Here is a 13,318-nt window from a genome sequence, read left to right as displayed (position 1 = left end):
CTTCTCTGATAGCGGGTCAAAGTCACCAACCCCATAGCTTCTGGTGATGGAGAGAGAGGGCGTGTACCGCTGGTTCTGGCTGCCTAAGCAGTGGGGTTGAGTGCGCTCACTGTAGTCACCCACTCCAGCAACACCCTTTCCTTTGACTTGCCGCTTGAGAGCTTCCATCTTCGCCGCCATTCTCCGGATGACGGCGTCTTGGTCCCTCAACTTGTGCTCCAGGCATTGAGCGTACGACTCTCTTCGCCGTCGGTGCCCGTTTGGACTCCGCGAGTGATCAGTTCTTTTAGCGCGCTTATCTCGCGTATCTCTGGGGAGTCTTCCTGGTGAGGTCTTCAGGCCCGCCATGTTCGAAACAGCAGGAAATCCGTCTCTCCGCCGAACTGACTCTAGGGTAATACCGTCGATGGCGGACAATGGTACTTCATCGTTGTTCGCCATAAAAGATGATCGGATGAGCTTGGAGGACAAGTTTATGTCTGTTGAATTTCCCACAGTCGGCGCCAATTGTACCGAGGTCAAATAACTGACGTTACCCGTACTCCTTGTATCCAAGTTGCGCTTCGATCCGGCCGACTTGAAAACACAATGACAGTGAGCTACCCGACGGGAGCCTGCCGGAAATCCCTCCGACGGTCTAGTTAGCACACAGGGAAAGAGTGAGAAGAGAGAGGCAAAGTAATAAGTGTGTTGTGATCATAAGATGTTCCAGACCTCAGTATGGGGGCGCAGCCACGTTTATATACCTTCTGCGTGTGCCTCTGAGTCCATTCACCTTTGGACGCGTGGACATGCTCTCATTTCCCATTTTCCCACGTGTCAGTGCAAATATAGCTAAACACCACCTAACAAAACCGCCAAACGGCGTTGGCGCGAACGAACAGCATGACGCCGCTCCATCTTTTTACGACTGTGTTATTTCCGAGACATGCAATGCTCTAAACCGAGCTACGCCTAGCACGGCGCCACATTGTCACACCACGACCATGCTAATTATCTGGCTTCAGTAAAGAATCCCACTGCGACTTAGCCGTTCTCAGTTATGATTAAGCTCCTGCTCGGTTGGACTGACCTGCGGAAGATCTAACCAACCTAACTCAACGAGCAAATAAATTGAACCGGGCTGGCAGTCCGATATTACCCAGGCCAAATCAGATCAGGGCCTTGACCGAGCACACTGCCACCTGCTCGGCCCAACCCAGCTCGGCCCAAACTTGCTCGGCCTAATTTAGCTCGGTCACTACCATGGCCCAAAGTCAGATTATGAAATCTCCCTCTCATTTAGTTTTGAGCACTTAGTTTATAATTTGGGGATCAAATAGAATGAATTTATGCCTTATAATCAATCATAAATCATTATCATTCCTTAATCCACTTTTAGGGTTATAAACTGTTGCTTCTAGGACAATGAGTTTGCATAATGAATCTCAATATGTTTTCAACATGAAGTTGACAGTAAATTTTACCTAAGTTGGTAGATTTTTGTGTTTGTTTGGAAACATGTGCAATTTTACTTAAAATGCATTAGTGTCCCTCCAGCTCATTGAAAAGCTAGGTTGTCTTCTGAAACAACTTCACTCAAAAAGATTATATGATAATTTCATTTTCATTTGACAAAATTTGCTCACAAATGAGAATATAGTGATTTGGTTGCCCATATGCGTTTCAATGAGGGTGTGCATATAAAGTTTTAAATAGGGTGTTTGCAGTGGATGTGGGAGCTAAATTAAAAAATCACATTTCTCTAGTTCGGAGTTAAATTGATGGAATAACTTCTCTCCTCTAAGGATAACCTCTTCCCCGTAGATGATATAATTAGAGAGGTACTGATGGGATTTAATGGGCCCACTCCATGTCTATTCTATTATTGGAACCATTCAACTTATGTTTATGTAAAAAATAAGATTGATTGGACACCAATATAGACGCATTAGTGAATCATATTAATTTTAAAAAACTCAACAATAAATATAATTTTGAAAATATACTTTTTATTTAAAAAAAAAAGATAAATAGAGCTGCTCATGTGACTATTAATTTTTTACATAAATAATTTATTTAAATAACTGTACAAAATAAATGATGCGGATAAAAATAAATTTGTGATGGGTTGTACTGAGTCCAATAATACATCTCCACTAGGATCTCTAACAAGAGAGAAGTAGAACCATTAAATTGTATATGTATATATTTTATATGTAGAGGAATATATAGAAGTGTTAAAAGAGTTCAAGATCCTTCACAATAATACCCCATAAAAAATTTTTGAAGTTTGGAGGGCCATCCAAAATTTGAAAAGTCAGACAATATGGACCTCAAAAAAATAATAATTGCATAATTGCCTATTTGTCAAAATTAAACTTGAACTTTAAAAAAATCATACTAGTGCCTTTTTGAGTCTGAATAAAGTTGCTTAAAGAAAACAAAAAAAACAATAATAATGTATTCCATTTTTGGCAAGAAAAATATCAATTAAAACCCTAAAGTCTTTGATTTGGCTATGATTGCTTTATTGGCCTTTGGCTTAGATGAAGGGTGGAACTCTATCTATCTAGGGCTCTTGAACCTATGACTGACCAACAGGGCCGGGCAGACGATTAAGACCCTCAATTTTGAATAAAATTTAGAATCTCTAATTAAGAGAGTGTATCATATCGTATTATTTTATAATTATTTTAAAATTAGTTTTATTTATTTATTTTCATACTGTTGTATGGTATTATTTTGATTCGTGTTCGATTGATATTTTATGTGAAAACTTTTACTTTTAGTTAAAAATAATTTAGCAAGTGTATGAAGAGATTAAAATTTTTTCCATAAGTTGAATTTTATAAAATTTATTTCTACTAAATGAAATTATTCATAGAATGTTTGATTTTAAGTCAATTGCATTTTTCTAATTAAAAAAATTGTACCTTATTATTATATATTTTTATTAGATTGACTCTAAAATAGGTAACAAAAAAATACATATCTTAAATGAAAAAAAAATATTAGCCTTAATTATTATTTTGCATACTTTTTTATTCAGTTAGATGGAGTTAAATAAAATATTAAAAAAATGTCATTGCATCCCTTGGTGAACATTAAAATATATAACTAATAATTCATATTATTGAATCGTGTCATACTTAGATTCATGTTGAAAAATAGTCAATCCTAACGTACTAATTTTATATATTCCTTGAGTTGTGTCGAAAATTCTCATCCTTACTCCCAATTAATTTTAGTTCTTATAGCATTGGTAAGCTAAAAAATAAATATTCGATTCAACTAATTGAAGTTCAACTATTATATATATATATATATATATTTTATCTAAATTTGTTAAATTGTAATGCAATAGAAATAAATTTTTATCCTTTTTATTTTATCTAAACAATTTTTTTTTTAAAAATAATGATACATGAAAGGTCCAATTTAAAAAATTTGTCTTAGACCCCTAATAACTCAGGGCGGCCCTGCTTACCAAACACTCCTCTCCCTCCTTCATCATGGCTTCATGCAATGCCTCTTTTTCTGCTTTTATTTTCCCATTTTTGAAATGTACTTTACTACCCTTTTCAATAGTTGGTCCAAATGATTTCTTATAAGGTTGAACCGTGTATACAAGATGAATATGAGGTGAAAGATTTTGTTTGGAGTTTTGCAAACCTTTTCTACAGGTGTAATTTCTTGTTTACTTTAACCCCATAGCTAGAATAATATTGGGTAAGTTGCATATCAATGGGACAGCCTAAAAGTAATTGCATTTTTATAGAGACTTGCACAAAAATAAAAATAAAAATAAAAACTTTTTTTTTAATGAAAATGTTTTTTTTTTTTTTTTTTTTCATTGTCTCACCAATATGCAATTTGCCCAATAATATGTCATTGGATAATCAATTTGTGACATATCATTGATATGTTATATAATTTTAATCAATCTATTTTGAGACAAGTTGTAATGTTCTTATCTCAAGTTGTAATGATATTGTTTAATTTGGACTATGCTCTTATAATTTTAAAATCTTTTGTTATTAAAAAGAAATGTAAACTCAATTATATAATTTAGAATTTCTTTTTTTACTAATCCACGTGGAAGGAAATGTTACATTACATGTGCTCATTGTGATTGTGTTCTCTAAATCTAAGGCCTTGTTTGGAAAGTTAGCTATTTTAATAGGTTATTTTAATTTTATGCTATTTTAGTAGGTTAAAATTTTTGTGTTTGGGAAGATGGTTGGATTTTTTTGTAGTTAGTTGAATGTGATGTTTGTAAGAGAAAAAGTGAAATGATTATGGGTTTAATGCAATATTTTGTCTTATTAACTATTTTAACATATTTTGTCTTTTTTATAAATTTTAATTTAAAAAGCCAAATTTTAGCTATTGCCAAACAAGGCCTAAGTTTCCAAGTCTTTTTATAAAAAAAGTGTGGCAGCGAAAATTCCTAACTTGCTGTGGCTGAAGTTGGATGGTGCATTGTTTTACCAACAAGTTTTCTTCCATTTTTTTTATTGCCTTCAAAAACACATGCTTTTCTAAGAAGCAAAATTGATTTCATAGTGGTTCTAAAAAATCGAATTTTACGTTAAAACTCACATAATATTTTGTTATTTTTTTATCAATCATTCATTAGTCATATAAAATATGTATATATGTAACTTTGATTATCACCACACTTTCTGTGTTAATTCTTATTGTTGTAATTTTATTAAAAATGACAATGAAATTATATCAAACTTAAAAATTTTATTATAAATTTTTTTTAGATAGGGGATTTTATTATAATTTTTTCAAACACTTATCAGTATAACTTACCAACATGTTTCAATTACAAAGATGTATGGTCTCAAAAAATAAATAAATAAACAAAAAAAAAAAAGTAGAAGATCTAAAGATGTGTGAAAAGGATTAGAACTGGGGCCTTCTTGTCATTAAACCAAAAAAAAACAAACAGTTTCAGACGGCAGGTTCAAGTTCTAGCATGGTAAGGATTCCACTTGCCAAAATAATCTCTCTTTGGTGCAGTTTTCTGCCAGTTAGAAGTTGATAATTTAAAATGAGAAGACCATTTTCCTTACGAAAAATGTTTGAGGGCCACAAAAACAGTGGCTCAAATGGCTCAAAACTGTCAAAACGACGTCGTTTTGGCAGGTTTTGATCCCAAAACGACGTCGTTTTAGCAGTTTTGAGCCATTTGAGCCACTGTTTTTGTGGCCCTCTACCATTGCTCTTTTCCTTACTTCTCAATAATTCGATTTTTTTTTTTAAAATTATAAAAGTTATTTCTGTCTACTAAGGCCAAGTTTGGGAACTTGTAAAAAAGTCAAAAAGTTACAAAAAAAGTTAAAAAATTAACACTATTTACCAAAAGTCAACAATTACGGCTGCACAACTCCCAATTCGAATTTTTCCCTACAAATCAATTTTTACAATTTTTTATTACATATTGTTTTATAAAAAGTCAAAAAATTAACCCAAACATCCATATTTTCAACCTCAATTTTTTAGTCTAAAAAGACAAAAAATGTACTTATTTAGGACAATTGTTAGTTTCTGCATCAAAAACTCTTACAATTTTTTTTTTTGTTAAAAAAAAAATCAAGTTTATAATTACACCAAACAGCGCGAATATAAGATTGGAAGTGCATCCAATTGGATTGCAACTGTAACCAAAGAACCCTCCTTTGTTTTAAAGCCTTAAACTAAGCTTTCTTTTTCTCCTTTCTTTTTACCTTCTATATTCTGAGGTGAAAAAGCAAGTAGTTCCCATCATTCTCCACTAGTTTGCCCTAACAAATTTTTCAACAGTTGGCACTTTCAATGCTTAACTAGAAGATTAAGCCTATCCAACTAGGCTTATTAGTGTAATTAAACAACTCTTCTTTTTGCAAATCCATACAAGCATTACTTTTTTAGATCTCTCTTTTTCTCCATTGATCACAATATAGATACTCTGCTAATTCTTTCATTAGTTGGTCCCATTAAATTCCATAAGCAAAGTTAGTTCCTGTAATAAGAACTCAAACTTTATCAACTACATGTGAATTGAAAAAAGACCAAACTACAGCTTCCAATAAGGCCTGTTCGGTCATGGCAAAAAGAGCCAATCAGGTAAGTGATCTAAGCACTTTTAGGACATCTCTCCCTTTGAACACTGGGCCAACCCAATGACACCATCCCTATCACTAGATAAAGAGAAAAAAAAGTGTTTTTGTCTGACTCGTGATGATGTGTAAGGTGTTTGAATCTTCAATTTATGAAATAATTCAATTTTTCTTCTTAAATTTAAGATTTTAATATAGTCTAAAAATTGAAAAAATCATATGAATTAAGAGTTCCTTTGAACATCTCTAACGCCAAATGCTACATCTGCTATCCATTGTTAAATTATTTTTTTGAGTATAAAAGTAGATATGCAGATAGGTTACTATACATATCCTTAAAGGAGCATTGCACTTTAACATCACACAATAATCTACGAGAGACCCTACAACACCTACGTCGGAGCATAATCTAAGATTTTACCATGTGCCCTGGACACTGAAGAGTAAATTTAATCCCACTAAGAATACCAATGCAAAAATTTGATAACTTCAATGGCAGCTTCTTTAAAGCACCCAACTGTTATAATATAGCTATGATGTTGGAGATCTACTTTTAGGTGTGAACTAGTTTGGGTTCATGGGGCCACATCTTGGAATTTTGGGTTCGCTTCAGACAAGTAATCAACCTTTCGGTGTTCACATTTTTTGGACAGTTGTGCCCCTCCAAACCTTACATATAAGTCATCCCACACTCCTCTGTTCTTACTCTACACAACCTCTCTTCTTCTCTGTACAAAACTCTGCACTACTATCACTCTTAATCAATTTCATTTCTGGGTGTCACAATACCACTCAAAATTTTCAATTTTTGACAACTTTTGAATGATTTTGTCTTCTGGGTATTACAAAAGATTCTAATTTTTGAAGTTCTAACTAGTTCTTTAGTAGTTCTTGCTCTGTGTTTTTTGCTATGCTCTATCACAATCTATATTTATATAGTTGATTTTGTTTTTGGGATCAAAATTCCAAAGTGGGGTTGGTGGGGAAGGCTTTTCATTTATAAATTTGAATTTTCAAGGAAGATGATACCGTTGCACAACGGGTGCATTTTATGGAAGTTGTTTGCAATTCTTGAGAAGAAATTCAGTGTTGAGAAAAGCTTTTATTTTTGGATCTTCCAAATTTCCATAGGTACAGTTTGGGGACTTAGAAATAGCTCTGAAATTATCTAAGCTCTTCCCTCTTTCTTTTCTTTTCTTTTTCTTCTTTTGCACTGGTTTTGGAGATTTTGGATAGTTAGGGGAGTGAGAAAATGGCCGGGGCATCATTGCCACCCGGGTTTCGTTTCCACCCAACTGATGAGGAATTAGTTGGGTATTACCTAAAGAGAAAAGTAGAGGGACAAGAAATCGAACTTGAAGTGATTCCCGTAATCGATTTGTACAAATTTGATCCATGGGAGTTGCCAGGTACTCAATGCCATCTCGTATTTAAATCTTTGGTTCTCAATGTGATTTGTTCATATGAAAACTATACAAAAGACATGGGAAGTAAATCTTAGAACTTTATAAGGAACAAGCTATACTGAGGCTTAATTTAATTACCTTTAAATTCTCATCTTGACGTGCCACGAATTAGGCGCAATTATTATGTTGAGAAGAGATCATCTTAGCCAAATGAGTACAATTTGTAATGTTCTTGATGGGTTTTATTTCATATGACATTATTGTAATTTGAAACCAATTTGCATAGTAGAGAATTTCTAGTGTTGGAAAGTGGCTGCTTTTCTGTTTTTATATGTTTAGCCGCAATCATGTGTTTTTTTTTTTTTTTGGTGGGCCATCTCACTTTTGTTTCTATCCAAAGCCACTTCTATCGAATTTCTGTTCTTTCAAATTGACATTGATGGAACAAAAAGCACAACTTCAACAGTGAAATTTCTCATTCTTTTCTGTTTTCCGTGCTTTGGCTTTCATTTTTGTTGGGAATTTTGATGATTCTCATATGGAAACCATGATTGCAGAGAAATCATTCCTTCCAAAGCGTGATATGGAATGGTTCTTCTTCTGTCCCCGGGATAGGAAGTATCCAAATGGATCACGCACCAATCGTGCCACGAGAGCCGGATACTGGAAAGCCACGGGTAAAGACCGCAAGGTAGTCTGTCAGTCTGGTGGGACTGGTTACAGGAAAACCTTAGTCTTCTACCGTGGACGAGCCCCAATGGGGGATCGAACAGACTGGGTAATGCATGAGTATCGCCTCTGCGATGATCTTTCTCAAGGATCACCAACTTTCCAGGTAAATTTCATAGCCCCATTTAATGGATTAAGACTTTTGAGGGACTAAAACAGCATGTGGTCACTGGCACTTGATTTTCAGGGAGGTTTTGCTTTGTGCCGTGTGGTTAAGAAGAATGAGCTGGCGCAGAAGACAAATGATGGTTATGGAGAGCCAAAAGCAAAGCGGATTGGAAGTAGTTCAAGCATTGGGGATTTTACCTCGACAGGAATGTCAAGTGAGGCTGTGACCGTCTCTGAGGACACAACCTTTCAAATGAGTCACCTAGGCAATAGCAGTAATTTTTCGAGCCCGGTTACTTCTCCATATCAGACAACACCAATGGTGGAGAGTGAAGCATTTTCAATGGGGACTAATCCAAGTAGCCTCTGGGTATCACCTGACTTGATCCTTGATTCTTCTAAGGTACTGAAATTAGTTCTTTGGGTGTTTTAGGTTCTTGATGTGAAATTTCTCAAAACAATTTTCTTGATGAGAAATTTCTCAAATTTTTTTCTTAATTGCCTGATACAGGAATACCCACAAGGACAAGGTGTGTCTGCATACTATCCACAATGCGAGTTTCCAAATTCAACAACTCAATGGCAAACTTATAATCAATATGAAATCTCTCCCAGTTCATCGTACTCGAATTTTACAGAGGAAGTTGAACTTGGTGATGGTCTAAGTCAATTCTGTAGCATGTCACCTTACTCAGGACACACAAATTACATGGGTTTTTGTGGAAATGACGATGTGCAATATGAAGGTTATGATCACCAGACCAATTCACTGAGAAATCCAAAACACTTCTGAAAAACAACAAATGGGAGCCATTGTAGTTCCATTTTCATTTTCTTTCTTTGACGCCGGATTTGAAACTTGGGAACAACCTGCAATTGCTAGGCCTAGCAGATATTGGAGTTTGGAAGAACTTCGTGGTCTATGGTCATTGTGATGTGAAGAATAGTCTGCCAAAAGTAGGGCTATGCTTCTGAGACAACGCCTTTTAATGTTGTTCGTGGAGTGGAAAACAATGAGTACTATCACTTGTAGTCGGTATGGATTTGCTGTTAGAGTCCCGGTTATGGTTGTTGTCGGTGTTGCTCTCTGGTTTATGTAACTACGTAGTGAAAAGGACGATCCCCCTGGTGATGATCACTTTTATAGATTGCACTGGGAGTTGGTTATATATGTTGTTCTTATAAAATAATGAAGCTTCTTTCATGGAAGCCACTTTTCTGTCAAAATTAATGTTGAATGTTAAATCTTCAAAACCCAAGTTCGATATGGAAGCATTTTATTTACTCCTAAAATGCCACAGAAAGCTTATATTGTGCAGGAAAATATTGAAACAGTGAAACCATAGCTGCACTTTCAATTGCATATCATAAAATTCTCGTGCAAACTGCAAACCTTCATGTACAACATGTTTTAAACCCATGCATGTCTAACTCAAAGCTTATATTGTGCAGGAAAATATTGAAACAGTGAAACCATAGCTGCACTTTCAATTGCATATCATAAAATTCTCGTGCAAACTGCAAACCTTCAACGTGTTTTAAACCCATGCAGGTCTAACTCAAAGCGGGCAGTATTAGACATGAACAATAAATTAAAAATATCAGAACAATTAGTGCTATATTGTCAGTCCCCCCCCCCTCCCCCTTCTTTTCTTTTCTTTTCTTTTCATAATCTCTTCTTTTTTTTTTTCTTTCTTGGCTAGTCGGATTAAGAAGGTAAATGTGAAGCAGCTCATTGACAAAGACATGAAGAAGTGTCACCTTCAAGCATCCAAGAATGCACATTCCTCATGACCAAACTTTCCAAACTGATAAAACAAAAAAACAAAAAGAAACTACACTAATGCAACTTTAAATGGTGCTTTTAAAAGCTATAGAGCATAAAACCCTTTTGCTGCAACACCAACCGATATTCCCTGCAATACATTATTGTCCCGCCCACCTACTACTTCACCGCACCACCTACTCCTTGGCCATGGGGTATCGAATATTTGTGTAAGCAGTCCCTTTTCTTTCTCCGAGCGTGTGGATCAACATATAGTTAAGACAATCCCTTTAAATATTTATGTTTCTTTTTGGTCTGTCCTCTAAAGATTGTGCTCTATCCCCACTTGCTTCAATTGAAAACAATTCCAGGATTGTGACTGTTTCATTGTAATCAAATAGAAAAGAAAATGTCAAGAAAATTTGAAGTGTGGCAACAATCAATTCTCTTCTATTGGAAGGTTTTTACAACATGGTTACATAAATACCTGTTTGGACACCAATCTAGTATAGGCTTGCAATTTGAGGGCTGCAAAACACTTGCACCTCTTCAAGGGTAGCCCTGTTCTCATCACCAAACAATGACTCCTTCCCATCTGGCCTTTTAGCATAAGACAATCCTAATCTAGACTTAGCTTGCCTTAGATCACCAATACCTGAATTAGTATCTGGCCCTGCAAAACCACCCATGACTGGTGCCAGTGGTGGTCCAATGAGCAGCCCATCAGCCCCAAACTGTGGGCCACCGCGAGCATAGTCAAAAAGGGCTGCACCACTGCCCCCAACTTTGGGGAGAATAATGGGTTCTTTGTTCTCATTATCTTCTTCCCAATAGAAGAGAAATGGATCAAAAGTGTCATAGTAATCATCAGTACTTCTGTAGCCTTCTGGGTTGAATGCTCCAAACTTGAATGACTTGTTTGTGTAGCCAATTATAACACAGGGTCCCTTGAAGTCACAGCAGTTGTGGAAGGAGGTAGCACTAAATCCATCAATGGCGGCCTTGTAGCAGCATTTCAGTTCCCTACCTGCTCACATATCATTCATTCCAAAACTTAGGTTTCTTGAGGTTAACTTCAGATTCATTTCTTTTAAGAAATGCAAAGCTAAATTCCATTTTAGGGGTCTTGTTAACAACTACCCCCAAACCAGTTCAGATTTGAAATGCGAGACAATTTTTGTCAATTTGAAAACACATCTTACTGATTTCAAAACAAGCTTTTTCTCCTTTTTTTTTTTTTTTTTTTTTTTTTTAAATAATTTACTTCCACTCCAATTTCAATGTTAAACAACATTCAAAGAGGACTCATTAGAAATTACCTCTTTTTAACATGCACCTGTAACAATTTTAAGGCCTTTTAAGTTTGGTAGGTTTCTATATCCCAATTCTCATTTCCCATCTCAAAACACATGTTGACCATACAATTCTCATATCTCAAGATTCTTATATAATTTAATGATTGTGCGTATTTTATCACATAATTCAAAGATCGTAAGTATTGGAGAAGGAGAAAACATGAACATTTGTGAACACAGGATTCTAGATTTACACTTATTTTGTCTTGATTTTCCAACAATACCCAGAAAAAATATCCTCTACATCAATAAACTACATTCATCTAGACCACACACCTGACTTTGAGGATAATTTTTGAGCAATAAATTCAGGGTAGATGGTGTTTTTTTGTGATTAGATTGGGAAGCATACAAAGTATTGAATGTGCATGTGATACGAGTGTGCGTGTGTGTGTGAGAGAGAGAGAGAGAGTACCCTTCAGGAAAGTTTTGGAAACAAGAGAAGGTGGGAAGGGAAGATGATCAACAGGATGGTAGTTGGGCAGTGGTCTGTCATCTGCTTTGCCTCTGCCAAAGTTCCAATCAAAGAAGCTCCTTGGGATTCTCTCCCATCTCCTCTGCCTCTGCGACACACAGTTTGAGTTTGAGACAACACTAAAACCCATCTTCAGTTACCCAACAACACTCTCTCATTCACAATCACAACTAACTACCCTAAAAAAAATCATTTTTAAAATATATATATATATTTAAAAATAATAATAATAAAAATCCTTGTCCTTAGATCAAGTGATACCAACTGATTTCTCGACCTCAAACCTTGTCATTGATTTTTCCGATCAAAAAAAAAAACCTTGTCATTGATTTTGGGTCTAAATTAAAATACAAATTTAAATTATTTCGCATCATTGACATCAACAGGGTCCTTAGCTCAGTGGTAGAGCATTCGACTGCAGATCGAGAGGTCACCGGTTCGAACCCGGTAGGGCCCTTTCTTGGTAATTTTTTTCCACTTTCTTTCTGCATTCAATCCCAAGGGTTTTTTTTTTTTTTTTTTTTTGGGGGTTTAAAAAGCCTCCTTTTCCTTTTCTCTCTTTCGTTTCTTTTCTTTTCTATGTCTTTTTCTTTTCGGGTTCACATTGAAGGGTCATCAAGTTAAATTTAGATTTTTTTTCAAATATTTACTTAAATCTATGATTTGAACATAAAATTTTCATTGTTGGGTTGATGAAGTGCCATCGTGAATACTATAATGATAAAAACCGATTGCAAATATTGGAATCACAAAGTTTTCGGTAAAACAAGTTTCGCATAGGAATTGACTTTTTTTTGTAATTTTTTAATTTTTTTAGTAGAAGAAAAATGTTAATGTGTTTAAAAATGACTTTTTTTTAATTATATGAAAAAACCTAAATGAGTAATGTGTATATATGATTTGACTATTTAAATAAAAAAAAATTTATACTAATGTTTAACTATCATCAATTTTTAAAATATTTTAGCTAAAAAGTTAAGTCGCTAAGCAAGACATGAATTGTCAAGGCTTTTATGGCAGGTTAACATATAACTATATCTTAGGATACAGTGAGAAAATGTCAGGAATTCGAATTGATGGAGCAGAAGCAATCCTTTAACTAGTACACTAACTTTACTAATAAACTAACAAATCTAACTAACTACCTAAAATGTTGAAAGAAAAAAAATAAAATCTTAGAGATTAGAACTTAGAAGTGGTCAAAGTTGGTTGAATAATTAATACACTAGATATATAATTTTGACCAATAATACTATATCCAATTTATATATATATATATATATATATATTCAAAAAAATATATGAATCACGATTATTTTATATATAACTCACATCTCACTAATTTTAAATGTATACCATATAATTCACTTTTGGAATACTTTTGAAGG

General features: G+C 34.6%; 2 protein-coding genes and 1 non-coding gene across 3 annotated transcripts; 2 read left to right on the top strand and 1 right to left on the bottom strand.

The window, feature by feature from the left end:
- Nucleotides 1–6,794: 6,794 nt before the first annotated feature.
- On the top strand, nucleotides 6,795–9,562 carry LOC114284776 (NAC domain-containing protein 71). The gene is made up of 4 exons (XM_028227721.2): nucleotides 6,795–7,501; nucleotides 8,056–8,333; nucleotides 8,415–8,738; nucleotides 8,847–9,562. The coding sequence occupies exons 1-4, from the start codon at nucleotides 7,345–7,347 to the stop codon at nucleotides 9,126–9,128; spliced, it is 1,041 nt and encodes a 346-aa protein (XP_028083522.1). The 5' UTR covers nucleotides 6,795–7,344; the 3' UTR covers nucleotides 9,129–9,562.
- On the bottom strand, nucleotides 9,042–12,209 carry LOC114284777 (TLDc domain protein). The gene is made up of 3 exons (XM_028227722.2): nucleotides 11,871–12,209; nucleotides 10,588–11,127; nucleotides 9,042–10,479 (listed from the first exon to the last, which is right to left on the bottom strand). Exons 1-2 carry the CDS (start codon nucleotides 12,058–12,060, stop codon nucleotides 10,604–10,606), a joined length of 714 nt encoding a protein of 237 aa, XP_028083523.2. The 5' UTR covers nucleotides 12,061–12,209; the 3' UTR covers nucleotides 9,042–10,479; nucleotides 10,588–10,603.
- A 106-nt stretch (nucleotides 12,210–12,315) lies between these two features.
- On the top strand, nucleotides 12,316–12,387 carry TRNAC-GCA (transfer RNA cysteine (anticodon GCA)). The gene has a single exon. It is a non-coding gene; the product is annotated as a tRNA-Cys (tRNA).
- Nucleotides 12,388–13,318: the final 931 nt, after the last annotated feature.

This window comes from Camellia sinensis, chromosome 13 (assembly GCF_055761805.1).
Source record: "Camellia sinensis isolate YWXY chromosome 13, ASM5576180v1, whole genome shotgun sequence".
NCBI lineage: Eukaryota > Viridiplantae > Streptophyta > Magnoliopsida > Ericales > Theaceae > Camellia > Camellia sinensis.
The sequence above is the reverse complement of the archived record's forward strand: the minus strand, read 5'-3'. Positions and strand labels throughout refer to the sequence as shown.